Here is a 17,567-nt window from a genome sequence, read left to right as displayed (position 1 = left end):
AGTCTCAGGCACCACCAGATCCCGAGACTTCAAGGCTGTAGTGTGGCATGACTGCCTCCCATGAATAGCCACTGCACTCCAGCCTGCGCAACACAGTGGAACCCTGTCTTAAAAAAAAAAAAAAAAAAGCTAAAGATATCGGAAAGATCAGAAGAAACAGAAAAAAAAAAAAAATTCACAACCATAGTTAAGAGACTAAAAATATTAGGGGATAAAAAGGACAGAAAAGAATGGAACATATTTACAATGTTGATTTATGAAAGAATTACGGTACTTTATATCCTAGAAACACAAATTCGATTTTGTGTTTCTATTCACATGTTCATGGAATATTGACAAAAACTACCCAAGTATAAGGCCACAAACAAAATCTCCAATTTGGAAAAGTATTTTATAGCCTCTATTTTCTGTTAATGTAATAAAAAAATAAGACTTAATCACTTGGGAACCGAGAATAAAATTAAGCAATATTAAGAGGAAATTTTTAACCTGAAATGTTTTTATTTCTAAATATGAGAATTATTTTTTAAAGCATTAAGTGTTTAACTCAGAACCTTGGAAAAAGGACAACAAAATAAATTTTAAAAGTAGAAAAAAAGAATTAAAGGCAAGGGAAAGTATATAAACATATAAAATGCTATAAGGATTGTAGACCATAAATATATACAATTTTGTCAACTATACTTTAATAAATAATATGTGTGTGTACACATGCACACATATATATGCATATATGCATATACATGTACACACCTATGCATATTTATATCTCACATATATATGCATACACACACACACACACACACACACACACACACACACGCATATTTATATCAAAACCAACAGCTGGTTCTCTAAAAAAAGATGTTCTCCAAAAAAACAAATCCAATTGGTACCAGCTCAGTCGAAATAGAATAAAGCATCAGGTAGATTTCTAAGCTTCCCAACTCCAGGCTCTGGCTCTCAGATGGCATCTCTAGAACAGTCTGGGGCTGCGGGGAGCTTGCTGTCCTGAAGGGAAGGACACAAGCCTGGCTGGCTTGCCACCTGTTGATGGTAGGCCTTTGGGCCAAGAATGAACACAGGCAGTAGCCAGGCAGTGGTCAGTGTGAGCCCTGGGTGAAACCAAGTGCTCTGCTGGCTTCAGGAATGACCCAGCACAGTCCTAGTGGTGGCCACTGTGGTGCTTGTGTCACCCCTGCCCCAGCTCCGGGCAGCTCAGCACAGAGAAACTTCATGTGTTTGGGGAAAAGTCAGGAAAGAGAATAAGAGTTTCTGCCTATTAATCCAGGGAATTCTCCTCCATTTTACGTAACACCACCAGATGGTAACTCTACAAGTCTACAAGAGCCACAGCATTACTGGGCTTGGGGTGCCCCCTAATGCAGACACAGCTGCAGTGAAAAAAGACTTAGCTCACAACACCCAAGACCCTCTAAATACCTGGAAAGCCTTCCCAAGAAGGATGAATACAAACAAACCCAGACTGCAAAGGCTACAATAAATACCTAAACTCTTCAATGCCCAGACACCAACAAACATCCATAAGCATCAAGACCATCCAAGAAAACATGACCTCACCAAATGAACTAAATAAGGGACCAGTGAACAATGCCAGGAAGACAGAGACATGTGAGCTTTCAGATAAAAAAAATTCAAAATACTTTTGAGGAAGCTCTATGAAATTTGAGATAACACAGAAGAAACACAGAATTCTATTAAATAAATTTAACAGATGTTGAAATAGTTAAAAAGAATCAAGCAGAAAAATGCAACTGACATACAGCAGAATTGATGATGAAGAAGAAAGAATTGGTAAGCTTGAAGACAGCCTATTTGAAAATATACAAAGACAAAAGAAAAAAAAAGATAAGAAAGAATGAAGCGCACCTACAAGATCTAGAAAATAGACTCAAAAGGGCAAATCTAATAGTTATTGGCCTTAAAGAGGAGCTAGAGACATTGGGGTAGAAAGTCTATTCCAAGGGATAATCACAGAGAACTTGCAAACCTAGAGAAAGATGTCAATATTCAAGTACAAAAGGTACAGAACACCACCAAGCAGATTTAACCCAAAGAAGACTACCTCAAGGTATTTAATAACCAAACTCCCAAATGCCAAGACTAAACAAAGGATCCTAAAATCAGCAAGAGAAAAGAAATAATATATAGAGAGGAGTTCCAATATGTTATGTCTGGCAGCAAACTTCTCAGTGGAAACCTTACAGGCCAGGGAAGAGTGGCATGGCATATTTAAAGTGCTGAAGAAACTACCTTTTACCCTGGGATAGTATATCCAGTGAAAATATCCTTCAAACATGAGGGAGAAATAAAGACTTTCCCAGACAAACAAAAGCTGAGGGATTTCATCAACACCAGTCTCATCCTACAAGAAACGCTAAAGGTGGTTCTTCAACCTGAAAGAAAAGGATGCCAATGGGCAATAAGAAATCATCTGAAGGTACAAAACTCACTGGTAACCATAAGTACACAGAAAAACACAGAATATTATAACACTGTCATTGCGGTGTATAAACTACTCATACCTTGAGTAGAAAGACTAATAGATGAACCTATTAAAATACAACTTTTCAAATCACAGAGCATATAACAAGATATACATAGAAAGAAGAAAAAGGTAAAAAGTAGAGGGGTAATGTTAAAGTGTAGAGTTTTTATTAGTTTTCTCTTTGCTTGTCAGTTTGTTTCTGCAATCAGTGTTAAGCCTGTCATCAGTTTAAAATAATGGGTTATAAAATAGTATTTGCAAGCCTCATGGTAATGTCAAGAGTCATGCAACAGATACACAAAAAATAAAAAGCAAGAAATTAAAACGTACCATCTGAGAAAATCACCTTCATGAAGAGAAGGAAAGACCACAAGACAACCAGGAAACAAGTAATAAAATGGCAGGAGTAAGTTCTTACTTATCAATATTAATAGTGAATATAAATGGACTAAACTCTCCAATCACAAGATACAGCATGGCTGAATGGATTAAAAAAACAGGACTCAACAATCCATTGCCTACAAAAAACACACTTCACCTATAAAGACACATATAGGCTGAAAATAAAAGGAGGGAAAAAGATACTCTATGCAAATGAAAACCAAAAAACAGCAAGAAGAACTAGACTTAAATCAGACAAAATAGATAGCAAGACAAAAATTAGACAAAGAGACAAAGATAATGGTAAAGGGGCCAATTCAGCAAGAGAATATAACAATTGTAAAGATACATGCACCCAACACTGGAGCATCCAGATACCTAAAGCAAATACTATTACAGCTAAAGAGAGATAGATCCCAATGCAATAAAAGCTGGAGACTTCAACACCACACTCAGCACTGGACCAATCATCCAGACAGAAAACCAACAAAGAAATACCAAATTTAATCTGCACTATAGACTAAATGGACCTAACGGATATTAACAAACCCTATCATCCAAAAGCTACAGAATACACATTCTTCTCCTTAGCAAATGGATCATTCTCAAGAATAGATCATATTTTAGGCCACAAAACAAGTCTTTGAAAATTCAAGAAAACTGAAATTATATCATGAGTATCTTCTCTGATGACAATGGAATAAAACTAGAAATCAGTAACAAGGAATTTTTGAAACGATTAAAACATAGAAATTAAACGACATGCTCTTGAATAACCAGTGAGTCAATGAAGAAATTAACAAAGAAAACAGTTCTTAAAGCAAATGAAAATGGAAACACAACATACCAAAATTTATGCAAAAAAGCAAAAGCAGTATTAAGAGGACAGTTTATAGCAACAAACACCTATATCAAAAAAGTAGAAAAACTTCAAATAAAGAACCTAACAATACATCTTAAATAACTAGAACAGCAAGAGCAAACCAAACCCATAATTAGTAGATGAAGAGAAATAATAAAGATCAGACCAGAAATAAGTGAAAACACAACAAAAAAAGACACAAACGATTAACAAAATGAAGAGTTGGGTTTCAAAAAGATAAACAAAATCAACAAATCTTTAGCCACACTAAGAAGAAAAGAGAGGAGATCAAATAAATAAAATGAAAAATGAAAAAGGAGACATTTGGCCAGGTGCAATGGCTCACACCTGTAATCACAGCACCCTGAGGGGCCAAGACGGGCAGAACGCTTGAGCTCAGGAGTTCAAGATCAGCCTGGGCAACATGGTAAAATCCTGTCTTTGCCAAAAATATTTTTTAAAAAATGAGCCGGGCCTGGTGGCATGCAAGGGAACTTTTGGGAGTGATGAAAAGGATCTGTATATACATCATCCAATATGGCAGCCACTAGCTATGTATAGCCACTGAGCATCTGAAATGTGGCTATTGTAACTGAGAAACTAAATGTTAATTACAATTTAAATAAGTTTAAGTTTAAAATTTAAAAACTGACACTTAATGGAAAACATTTAAGTTTCTTTGGACAAACGTAGTATGGGAATCTATATTTTCAACTCTGATCTAAATACAAATCAAGTATTCTGATGAAAATTTAGCAATTGAATTGGGATGTACACGTAAAATGCTCACTGGATTTTGAAAACTTAGTCTCAAAAAAATGAATGTGAAATGGCTCACTAATAATTTTGTTATACTAATTACATGTTGAGATAACTGATTTATGTTAAATAAAATACATTATTAAAATTAATTTTGTTTCTTTTAACCCTTTAAACGTGGTAGCTACTACAAAATACAAAATTACCTATCTCACATTACATTTCGACTGGAGAGTACTGTTCTACATCTTCACTGTGGTGGTGGAAACATCTGTCAAAACTACACTGAAATGTGTACATTTTGTTGTATAAAAATCACGCCTTAATAAAGTAGATAAAAATGTTAAATTGGTACTGAATATATGTTTGTGTGTGGGTCCTCGCAGGCGTGAGAAGGAGGGCATATGCAGGAAAGAGGGAGGGTGTATCAATGAGTACCTTGTTTGTGATCTTTCCTTATCAATAATCAGAAAGGAAAAAAATTCACTGAGTATATACATGCAAAAGTAACTTTTCTTCTGAATAGCTACCATATTAAATAATATTATTGTTATTTAACGTGTGCATCCCTCACTAGCCTTTGAGCTTCTTGAAGGCGGGAACCCTGGTTTTGTTCATCTCTGTATAAATCTAGCACTTAACACAGAAATTTAACATAGTACCTTATCAGTGTTTTGCAACTGTAGAATTTTCCCAGATACTTTATATAATTTAATTCTGTCAAAATCCCTGTAAATTTGGTATTATCAGTCCCATTTTTCAGATGAAAAACTGAGGGTGAGAAGGTCACAAAGGTTACAGTAACTCACCAAATATCTTGAACTGTAAGTGAAAAGAGCATATTCCAAATCCACACTTAGAAGTCCTGGGCCCATTCTTCCACCCTGCTCCATACTGCCCCCTCTCCACATGGGCATCTCACAACTGTCTGATGAATGACTGAGTCAAAGTAAAGATTTGCCTTTAGGGGCAATGGAACCACAGCAATTTCCCTGAACTCCTAATGTTATAGCTTCTTTGTCTGGAATAGCCTCTCTCTAGACAGAGCGCCACCTGGCAGCTCTAACTAGAAGATCAGAAAGGGTGAAAACAGCATGGAAAAAATATTCCATCCCCAATTAAACTTTCCATTTGGGAGTCTGAAGAAGAGAAATAACACAGAACAAAGAGTACGGAAAAGAGAAAAAAGGAAATGCTGAATCTGCTAATATAGCAAATTAATGCAAAAGAATGAATATAACAGCAACTTCAGCATTCAAAATGAAAAGTTAGGAGATCTAGAGAGGTACAGTTTCTAAGTCTTTTTAATTAGCCACCCTGAATCTCAGCATTCCTGTTTGAATAATCCATATTTCTGGTTATTTATTCAGCTCCCCACTGCTATGCAATACCAAACCATATGCTGCAGGAATATATCACTTCATGTTTGCACTCAACCATCCAAAGACAATGGCAATTCACACCTTTAAGAAGCTTAAGGAAAAGTCCCTTCAGAACACTGTGTTAAGGTTAGAAGACTGAAGAAGCCAAATGCATCTTCTATTTATGCTATTTACTTAAGAGAAGGTGGGTCATTTCAATAAAAGGACAAGCAATTAGAAGGGTAAGGGAGATCAACAAACAGAAGACTCAAGAGAGTAAAGATAGCAAAAATCAGCAAAACACATAAGGCCTCCGAGTAATTTCTCATGTCCCTCTCTGCACTTAAAAAAAAAAAATGTTTTTAAAAGCAACTGCTCAAAGGAAGACCTTTGATCAATGCCAGGTCTGGTACACACTGGACAAATGAAGAGATCTATTATGTCTCCAGCCCTCCAGAAGCCTTTTAAATATAAGATATTTTAGAAACATATACAGTAAGTCATCACTTAACATCATAGACTTAGAAACTGCAACTTTAAGTGAAACAAGATACAGCAGGTCAGATCCTCAAATAACATCATTATAACATTGATGAGAAAAACTGGTTTCATTATATATCATTTCACTTAAAGTTGTGGTTTCCAAGAATGTTATCAATGATGTTAAGTGAGGACTTACTGTGCCTGGATAACCCTAACATTAAACATAAAAATGGTCACTGTAGAATTTGTTAGAACGTCAAAATATTGGAAATATCCGCAATGCCAACAACAGAAGAATACTACTGCAGTCCCTTAGAGGCCATTATGGAGTTACTGAAAACTCTCATGAAGATTATACACAGCATGGGAAACAGCATGTGATGTTTGCAAAGTAGCCATACAGAAAATTGTATGTGTGGCAGGCTTAAAAAGTTGTTAGAAATTATAGAAAAAAGACTAGAAGAAAACATATAACCAAAGACAGGCTGTGTTTGGGTCACAGAACTGTTTTTCTAACTTCATGGAGACAGAAATTCTGTCTTACATATTTCTGTGTAGGCCCAGCCCTTAACATAGTACCTTATCAATGTTTTCACAGCAGTTTTGTGTGTTTGTATTCCAAATTCTATTTGGCAAATATATATCACATTTCTGAAAAACCTTTTCAAATAAATATCTTAGTTCAACAAAGCTCTCAGTGTACCTGAAGTTTTAAGGCAGCAGACTCTGTCTCAACTTCTTGTTTTTTTTTTTTAAAATCTCAGTCCTGCTCTTCCGTAGGGCACAATTTCATAATGACTAGAATTTTCCAACCATATAAACATGCTCAATTTTTTTTAAAAAAAGTCCCTTGACCCTACACCACACTCTGGTTATCCCCTCAGCCCTCCCCCATACACTTCTCTACTCCCTTTCCTAGACAGAGTCTCAAGAGTTTTCAATATAAGCTTCCTCTCCCCTTTTTGCTTCTAACTTTAGGATTCTATAAAATAACTGTGAAACTAATATGATACGCAGTTTCAGGCATTAGAGTATAAATAATAAGACATATAAGGAAAGTACTATAAATGAAAGTTCTAGAACTGTCTTACACATTTTCATATTTCCTATGCTAGGCATACAGCACATGTACAACTCATTACTGAACGAGGAATGAAAAACATGAAGGATATATTGCTTTCAATAAAAATACAGACAAACATATGGCATAGATAGGTCTATGTGATATATATACAGAAAATTGCTCCAAGTTTAGAAGTAATGGCTAGATTTCCCAAAAACTAACATGTTATGGGAAGGATTAAAAAAAAAAACCCATTTAGGAAAGACCACATACATACACAAACACATCCCCATGCCTGCAGTCTTTATCTTCAGGATAAAGTCTAGGAAACTCAACAGAATAAATGACCATAGCTACACACTCTTGAATTCAGGCTGAAGTCAGGGGGGAAAGTTGGGAGAAATAGGGCATTCGAAACATACCTTAGCATGAGATTCATCAGCTGAAGACCCTCGCCCTTCAGGAAGCGCTCACGATTGGAACTAAGCATTAGACAGGAGCAAAGGGAATCAAACAGATTCTCCATCATCTCCTGCTCCTCGGCTGTGCTGGGATTGTGTCTTTTAAACACCTGTCAAGCAAAACACCACAAAGCACAGAGCTATAAGAGCTATAAGAGAACGTCTTTCATGAGCTGCCACCCAACCATTTCTAAAACCTGTGGGTCATAACTCTATATGGTTGAGAAAACAGAAGCTCAGCAAACGAAATTCTCATCAGTTTCCATTTTAGAGAAACAAAATGATTCACATATAATAAATAAATGCAAAAAAAAACACACCAAAACACTCAACTGACCACCGGGTCAATCAGTAATTGACAGTCCCAGGCAAGCAGATTTTTTAAAAAACCAAAACCCAAATTAAAACGAAAACCTTTTTATTGTAAAATAAAACACAGATACAGAAAAACTCCAGAAAGCGCATATAGAACTAAATGAATAAAGTGGACACCGCTAAAACCATTATCCAGGATGAGAAACAACTTTGCCAACTACCCTCAAAGCCCTCCACTTGCCCAACCCAACCATGTCTCATTTTTTTCCCCTTCTAAAAGCAACTATAATCCAGACGGGTGAATTGTGGCTCAATATAAGGAAGCGTTTCCTGACAATCAAGGCTATTCAACTCCCTCACATGGGAGCTGGGGCTTTAATTCATGCGAAGGGCTTACAGAAGTTTTCCTTTTGCCAGAGATGTAAGGCATGTTAAGAGAAGCCTTTAAACCACAGATGCATATCCATACAATCTACTATGAGAAGATCAATCATCTCACAGGAAAAGGACTAAGCACATTCCCAGAATCGGAAACAAATTCACATTTCAAAGCTCTCTTTTCGGGGTGGAGGCCAAGCCACTCAGGCTGTTGGCACCAAGATGGAAGCTGTATGCAAACTGACATCTCAGACTCTCCCAACACTCTTAAGATTTTATCCAAGTGATCTATTTTCAATCCTGTTTTTAGAATAACACAGATGAAGTTTCTAAGAGGAAATCTTAACGGTACTTTCAGAATGCCAGCAGAATAACATTTCAGCTGGATTTACATTTCTTACAGTGAGAAAACGGCAGTTTCCAAGTTCTCACGCCAGCCTTCAGCACCACATCGTCTCCTATATCCTCCCCTGGCCCCTACCCCACTGCAGTGGGACTTGTACTCCTGAGCTCATTCGGATCCTAAATGAACATACTCCATTTTCACAGCAGATTGCAAGGAAAGTTGGTGAATAATCTTGGGAGTGGGTCAAATGAAAATAATTTGGTATGCTTGGCCCAGAACATACACACTTAAGCAGGAGGCACGTCTTTTTTGAATTGACAATATCATATCAGAAGACAAAGAAGGTCCATATCCAATACACAGTGATGTCTGGTCATAAAGAGCAAATGACTAAGGAAAGGAGGCAAACCCTATACCTCCATATAATCCTCAAACCTGCCAACATGCTCCATATGGCTTGCAGCACATGGCTTATTCCTTCCCACAATTTCCAGCTCCACCTCCCATTCAAAGCAGGCCATGTATCTTGCAGCAGACAGGAAGCCTAAGAATTACTCACGGATAACTGCTGAAGAAGCACATCGATTCCATCCAGCTCCCCAAGCAATTCTCTGTTTTCTAAAAGGGGGTGGGGGAAACAGAAGAAGAAAAAAAATGAACCTAACTGTCAGAGTTTACAGCCGTCTAACACTGATACATCAGCAAACAAAATCAATACAGCTTGACAGAGTACAAAAGCAGCACAGGGAGTGAGAGGGAGAGCAAGGGGATGCCAAAGGCAAGAGAGCTTGCTGTCATGATCTGAAACAAGCCTGGCTCCCATCCTAACAGAATATCAACACTGAGAGGGCGCCTCACCATCATTGTCCTGGAGCAATATGGCCAGCACTTCACTGCAATACAGTTTGTTGGCATCGAAAGGCATCTTTGCCTATGGAGAAATAGGAGAAATGAGAAAAATGTTAAGGGGTCTTGCTTCCTTCCCCAGGACAAATTTTTCACAAATTTGTGAGTCATCTGACTTAGAGAGAAGCAGAAGTTAGAGAGGGAAAAGGCAGGTAAAGGGTAAAAACATCTGCCTCTGCTCTCAAGAGTCCAGAACCAAGTACCACAGAGTCAAGACAGAAGTGACAGATTGAAACAATGGCTCTCACTCTCTTCATGCCCAGGTATTCATGTTACCTCCTTGGTGAAGGCTGCAAGATTTCCCACTTTGACTCCAGGGATTATATATGTTTAGCCCATAGTACTCAATGTGAACTAGATGAATGAGAGTTTTGAACTTTTAAGACTAAAGCTCACCGTGAAGCTTAATTCACAAGTTACAATCATAAAATTAGGCTATAAATTAGTTAATATATGATCAGAAGTTGAAAAGAAAGCAATTCTTGATTAGTTGAATGAATTTATCACAAATTAGTTCCAGAAGGATTTTTTAATGCTTAAAATTTAATTTGAAATCATAAACCTATCTGCTTGCATGCCATAATCTGCCTACTATTTAAAAAGGAAACCACATTAAATATGCAAAAATGTGTTAATATTTTAACACCCAAATTACTACCCACAATTCTTTCCCAGCTGCATGCTCTGCTCCTTAGGAGTTTCAGAGTGGGCACAGCTACTGCACAGACTATCTTTCATGGCTGGCCACGCTGCTGCTTCAGTAGTGAGACTTAAATATCTTGCCATTATCATTGCCCCTTGGATAAAGGTGTACAGAGAGGAGGGAGTCTGAATGATGTGTTTTTATTTATGGTGTCCATGATCCTTAAAATGCAGGCATGTAAACAATGACTATTAATCAGCAGCAACCTTTGCTACCTATCTGTGTTTTTGAAATGACAAAGAATTTCTGTACTTGGAAAAGACAAGGGAAGTGTTTATCTTGGAACTAACACTTCAGTCACCTTACTGCCACAGATTCACAGATATGTTTAGACACTGGTTTAATACTTAAGGAGGAAGAGTTGTACCTAATCAAGCAACATCCAGCGTCGTTTCAGTTTTCTGTGCACGTCTTCCTCATCAAGCTAAGTGCACCCCACAGGGTTTCAGGAGGTCGACCAAGTATGACCATCTGAGGTTAAAAGATCTATAAATGCAAGGTCTTACATGTGCTAACTGAAAGGTATGCTCCCTGGGCAAGCTTGAAGCCTTGTTTCAAGCAATTCAGCATAATAGCCAGGGCTTAATGCAATCTGCGGTATGTTTCACTTTAAGAAAAATGGTTTTATATTAACAAAAATTAAAACATAAGGTGAAAAGCCAAGGAGTAAGCATCTCTATCAAAATCAAGGATTTGCTAATAAAATTTCCCACTCAAATTATTTAAGTTCCAAGTCTTGCTATTATATTTTAAAAGATTTAAGCCACACCAACTTATATTTTAGCTTTGCAAGGGCAATGGTTCTTGCTTGAAACAAGATACTTAACTGAAAAAAGCCAAAAGACAGTAGGTCACTAGGGCCATGGCCCTTTTTGTGGATCTAATACCTCCTGTCCTTTATTCGATTTTGTAAGCTCCTGTTTTCAAGTTGGGGAGAGTTTTTCTTCCTTTCAATAAATATTTATTGGGCACCTGCTATATGGAAGACACAGAATTGAGCAAGAAAACACACAGGGGTGACTTAAACATGAACCCTATCCACTGCTGTGGCATTTAAAAACCTTACACTGAATTAAAGTTAATTTTTTAGTACAGTCAAGTTTAAAAAAGAAAAAAACAAACATGGATGTGGATCAGACACACCTAGGGCTGACTCATGAGCACACCAATTCCTACGTCAACAAGTCTGCAGTTCTCCAACCTTGTGCTATGGCAACCAGGGCGCCATATTGAATTCACAAGATATTTTAAATTTTCAAGGAGAACACAGTGGAATTTGACATCTATTGAACACTGCATTAACTAGTAGCTCGAGGTACATTTCTTCTGGTGACCTCATAGCTTTGCGGAGCTGCGTTTGGATAGTTGCTCTGACAAAAATAACTGAAAATCAGTGTGAAATCAGAATGATGGTGGTGGCGTTCAATCTGATTCTAAGGTGTGAGGATTCCTGCAGTACCAAAAGGCATGCATAACATTAGGAAGTAACGATCGTATTTAAGAATGAAAAATATTTTCTTTCAATTTGTATTATCTTCTCAAATAGCTAATAAATTGTCTGGATATAAATACATATTAAATTGTTTGGACATAACTACTTAATAAATGAGACTATGAGGTACTTTTGGACATAGGGGTGCTGTAAAAGCAAAATTACTGAGGCACTAAGAGTACTGTGAACTGACAATGGGAAAATACGACCCAAGAAACATTCTTGGTCTCAGTTTTCTCATCTGTAAAATGAAAATAAAAATAACACTTTTTTTTTATTAAAAGCATTAACATAAAAAAATAGAAAAAAAAATCCACTTATTTGGAGAGTTACTATGAGAATTTAAAAACATAGTATGAAAGTACCTAATACACAGTAGGTATATAGAAAACCACAAGTTTTTCTGATAACCATAACCAGAAATATCTGCATTAGAATCTCAGCTCTAACAGTTACCAGCTACTCGACTGGCCAAATTAATATCTTCCTCATGAAGTGGGTGTGCTAAAGGAACTGATGTGTACATAACAGGCACCCACCAGTTGAGTTTCTTGCTATCAAGAATTCTTGGTTCCCGCAGGAAATCTTAACCTTTTGCTGTAAGATACTACTAAGAGTTTCCAATTTACCCAAAGTAAGTTTTTAAAAAATCAGACTGATAACTTCATCATTTTTAAATTAAAATGTAAGTTCTCTGATTGAGAAATGGGCATGATGGGAGAATCTAATCAGGAAATCAAAATGATGAGGCCCAATAACTCCCCAACGCAGAGCTCTGCAACGCTTCAGAACCTAAAAGCAATGCCAGTTAGGAAGCAGCTTGGCAAGAGGAGGTGGTGTCAGAGATGCCAAGGCCCAACGCTCACAGGCTCTCCCACGTGGTTCCCATGTGGTTTGGGCAACACCATTTCCTCTGTCTGGGATTCTTTATCTGTACACTAGGGATGGCAGTACCTTCTTGGCAGGGTTGTTTGTGAGGATTAGAAATAATCTACGTGGCCAGGTGCAGTGGCTCACACCTGTAATCCCTGCACTTTGGGAAGCTGAGGCAGGAGGATCACTTGAGCCCAGGAGTTCAAGACCAGCCTGGTCAACATAGTGAAACCCCATCTCCACAAAAAAATACAAACATTAGCCAGGTGTGGTGGCATGCAGCTGAAATCCCAGCTATGAGAGGCTGAAGCTGGAGAATCACTTGAGCCTGGGAGGTTGAGGCTGCAGTGATCTGTGATCACACCAATCCCCAATGCACTCCAGCCTGGACAACAGTGTGAGACCTGGCCTCGGAAAAAAAAAAAAAAAAAAAAAAAAGACAAGATGGAAAGCAAGGAAAAGAAGAAAAAGAAAGGAAGGAAGGAAAGAAGGTTCTAGAACAACACTTTAGCATGTAGTGGGCAGTCAATACATAAAACTCCTATCAGATGGTGAAAACTTAGTGATGATGAGCATGATGTTAACAACCAAATATTTTACTCTGCTAGAAAAGAAATAGAAGAAATCAGGCCAGGTGGGAGGAAAGAAAAGTAATCTTTCATGTCTAGCCAAAGGCAAAACTTACAAAGGATATTTTCTTTCTGTTTAAATCTTCGCCAGAGATTGCACAACACCAAACTGACAAATTACAAAGACATTTAATCAAAATCAGAAGAAAGGAGATTTTACTTAGCAGCTATAGTCTCTTGGATTTCGCAAAGTTAATCAGTGGGACTTGGAACTTGTAGGGCTCTCTTCTATCCAGGCGCCTGGCTCCCTTAAATCTTTCAGCTGTCAGAGTAATTAGAGTCATGCATAGGTTTGTACTCAGCATGTACCAGCCTTGAATAAAATTAAACTTCACCTTTTTGGGAGCTGCTGCTTTTCTGGAAAGTACAAAACAATTATGCTACCACCCACAGCCAGAAGCTGCAGGTTGTATCTGCAGCTCACCTCTGGTACCTGAACACATGGAGCAGGTTCAGTCACAGCTACAGCCCTGTACAATTGTCAAAGCAGATTGTGCCCTGCAAAATCCCAACCTCCGGTCATAGAGGCTAAGGACTTTAGCATCAACCAGTTGTACCTGTAATATGACTTAGTTGAATGTTGCAACTGTTTCTGAAGCACTGATTTAACTGGGTAACCAGGGAATCTTCGTTTTGTTTCTTTAGGAAAGAAAAATCAAACTTGGTTTTGCTGTTATTTTCAACAGTACGAAATATCCTAACAAGCTTGTATTCCCCATTAAAAACATTAATTGTGATGCAGCACCTCTCACACTACTGTTACCTACTTACCTATTAATCCATTTAATACAATCGTCTGCAACGGGTTTTATCCTCATTAGAATAAATTAGTGAGGTTTGGATTTGTTGGATGAAGAGATCCATAAATATCTCTATATACTGTTAGGCTACCAGTACAAAAAGGAGAAATCCAGCTCTAGCATGCTGTCACCCATGTGTCACTCACTTAAGAATTACTCAAGGATTACTGAATAAATATGGGATGATCAGTCAAATCGTAAGGTTTTATCAAGCAATCTAGACATAAGTACTCTAGGACCTTGGTTCTCAGACTTTAGCTTACATCAGAATCACCTGAAGGGCTTATTAAAACACAAACTGCCAGGCTCCACTCCAACTTTGCAGACTTGGTCTGGGTCTGGGTGGACCCAAGAATTTGCATTTCTAACAAGGTGCTAGGTGATGCAGATGCTCCTGGCTGGGAACCACAGTTTGAGGACAACTGGGAGGAGATACAGATATGACAAAGACATAGTCCTTGTAATTATAAAATGTAGGGGTATTTGGAGAAAGGAAATCAGCACACATAAGAATATTCAAGTCGGCCAGGTGATGGAGTCATGTCCACTTTACCGATGGAGAGAAATGCTGGGTCACATAGTTATAGGGAGATGCTGAAACCCAGATAGGCTAACTCTCACAAGAGAACCCACTGGAAAAAAATGAAAGAGTTTATTTTTTATAAAAGAAAGTGGGCAGTATAGGCTGGGGCAAAGTACTATGGAAAGGGGGTATAAAGAAAATTCCGGAGGCTTGGGTCTTAATCCTGGCTCTATCTCTAGCTACAGGGATTTGGGCAAGGCACTTAATATCGATAGGTCTCAATTTTAAATTTTTTATCTACAACAGAACTTACAGATTTCCTTTCAGTCCTGAAAAGTGATGGAGGCTACACAGAAGATTAGGGATTTAAGCTGCTTCATGAAGGGTGTATAGAATTTAGAAATACAAACAGAAGGAGTCAGGAGCATGAGCAAAGCCAGACACAGAAGTCAACATAATTTAGACCTTTGCAGAGCAGGGGATAGGTTAAAAAAAAAAAAAAGGTATCAAAAAGGTAATAAAAGCTAATGTTTCAAAACTGAAAAATGAAAAGGTCAAATTGGGCCAGGGGACGAGGCTTAGAGAAGGTCAGATCTGATGTACAAGGTACGGCATCAGTTCAGGTAAGTTTCTGAACAGGGAATGGCACAGTAAAAACGGAGTTTTAAATTAGTCTCCAGAGTAAAATGGTTAACAAGAAAGTTTACATTTCCAGAGGGAGTGGATCTTAGTGAGAGTTTTACATTAGAATCACATGTGAAACCTTTCTAAACTATACCAAAGATAGAGACTGAGATAGTAGATCTAGGGTGCAGTGTGGGAATCTGTATTTTTTAAGTTCCACTGGTGATCTTAATTCAAACCCTCAGCTGAAACCCAGTGTTATAACATCTTCACAATCTAAAAGCACTGTCATATTTGATTTCACAATAACCCTGTGAGAATGGAAGAGCAGGGAGTCTGATCCCCATTTTTCAAAGGTGAAAACAGGGAGAAAACTGTTAAGAGGCCGTTAGCCACAATCACACAGCTAATAAGGGCAAGTCAGAATCTGGGTCCAGTACTCACTAAGAGTCACCAAGATGTTGAAGAGAATGAAGATTATAACAAGTATTTCCCCAGATTATGAGAAATAAGAGCAAGGCATTGCTGTTAGAGACAAGCCCTCTTGCTGGCCTCACCTTTAAGCAAGACTTTATTTCATTAACTAATTAATTAAGCACAGTATTCTTCTAAAGGCACTTGCTTACCAGTAAAAAAAACCCAAATCGCATTTTGATGTTTAAATATCACTAAAAGCTTGAAAACTGCTTAAGAGACAGCAACATGGCTATTTATGCCCTGAGGATTACACCAATGCAGTGCCTAAGCGTTAAGAGTCAACAGCTTCCTAAACTATCAAATGGGCCCCTTCATTACGATCGTAAGAGTAATAATGGCATCCAAGCCAAACACTCAGAAGTCAATTTTCCCTTCCTATGTTACCAATTGAAAAAAAAAAAAAAAAAGACTGGCAAGTTTTAACAACTTTCAAACGGCAGAAGGTCTGACATTCTAGTTTAATGAAGATCCCTGAATCGGTATTAGGTCTCAAGTAACTTGGAAAGATTTGTCCTGGCATAACAGAGACAAACAACTCTTGAATTACTTGGTCTATTTCAAGGTTGGGTCCCTAGCCAGTGGCTGCCCCACCAGCAGCTCAGGCCCCTGACACTATGCCGTCCCCTTAAAACTGGGTGATCTACTTTCCTCTCCATCACTCGTTGCTCCCAAAATGTCTCAAGCCTTTAGAGAACAAAAATGTGGTGAATATCGAGAAAAGAAGGAACTGAGTTTACAGAGACGTAAAGGAAATTAAATGAGAAACAAGTCTAGTTCTAAAACCAAAGGATATTTGGACTCAAGAGAGGAGGTCAAAAGTAAAGTTGCAAATGGCAATGCACGAATTAACTACTTGCTGAATGCAAGACTGAAAGGAAAGAGGGGTGGGGTCTGGAGGGAGTTACAGTTTACTGACCTCTGCTGGGCAAATGTGCCCTTACCCGCTGATGGTAGCAGCTGGGCTAGCTGAGCATCCTTGAGCCAGTATGTTATGTAAATCAAGGTTACAGATTTAATAGGAACAAATGATTGAATAAGTAGGGTTGGAGAAGACTAGACTGTCAGAAAGGGAGAAAACCACGTGGCATATGATATCTTAGGCATAACGTTCTCCTTTAGCCCTGCCAAGACTGTGGAGGACAAATCTGACCTGATACACCCCAGACTTTCTGGATGTTTATGACATTCTGAAGCAGAGCAAGGCCATTAACTACTTAGAGCATCACTCCAGTTACAAAAACGTGCCTCCTTCTCACCAAAAAGTTGGGATCCTTGCCTGCCTGAGGACGATTTCAGTAGCATATAAGTAGTTCCAAACTGCCTCCCATCACACCTTCAGTTAAAACTATTCTGAGAGGAGCTCTTGCCTCTTCTTTTCCTCATTTACTCTATCGGACAGTACTAACTGTTAAAAAGACAGTCACAAGGACTATGCTACGAAGGAAAGAGAATGAACAATCCAATAGAAATATGGACAAAGAATATAAACATGAAGCTGAAAGACATGAATACAAATGGCTGTATCAACAAGAAGCCAGTACACTCAGCTTGATTTTAAAATTACAAATTAAAACAATATCAGTTTTCACTATCAGATTAACTAGAAGCAGAGGCAAACAGAT

At 38.0% G+C, this 17,567-nt stretch overlaps 1 protein-coding gene across 2 annotated transcripts in view; it reads right to left on the bottom strand.

Annotated features, from left to right (window-relative positions):
• Nucleotides 1-17,567, bottom strand: part of CTNNBL1 (catenin beta like 1) — a 180,595-nt gene that overhangs the window by 86,915 nt on the left and 76,113 nt on the right. For both annotated transcript variants that reach the window (XM_003936366.4, XM_074406508.1), the window contains exons 8-10: nucleotides 9,777-9,849; nucleotides 9,478-9,536; nucleotides 7,841-7,989 (exon numbers count right to left, since the gene is read on the bottom strand). In XM_003936366.4, the coding sequence (XP_003936415.1) occupies nucleotides 7,841-7,989; nucleotides 9,478-9,536; nucleotides 9,777-9,849 (281 nt within the window). The remainder of the gene's footprint in view (nucleotides 1-7,840; nucleotides 7,990-9,477; nucleotides 9,537-9,776; nucleotides 9,850-17,567) is intronic.

This window comes from Saimiri boliviensis, chromosome 9 (genome assembly GCF_048565385.1).
Source record: "Saimiri boliviensis isolate mSaiBol1 chromosome 9, mSaiBol1.pri, whole genome shotgun sequence".
In the NCBI taxonomy this organism is placed as follows: Eukaryota; Metazoa; Chordata; class Mammalia; order Primates; family Cebidae; genus Saimiri; species Saimiri boliviensis.
The sequence above is the reverse complement of the archived record's forward strand: the minus strand, read 5'-3'. Positions and strand labels throughout refer to the sequence as shown.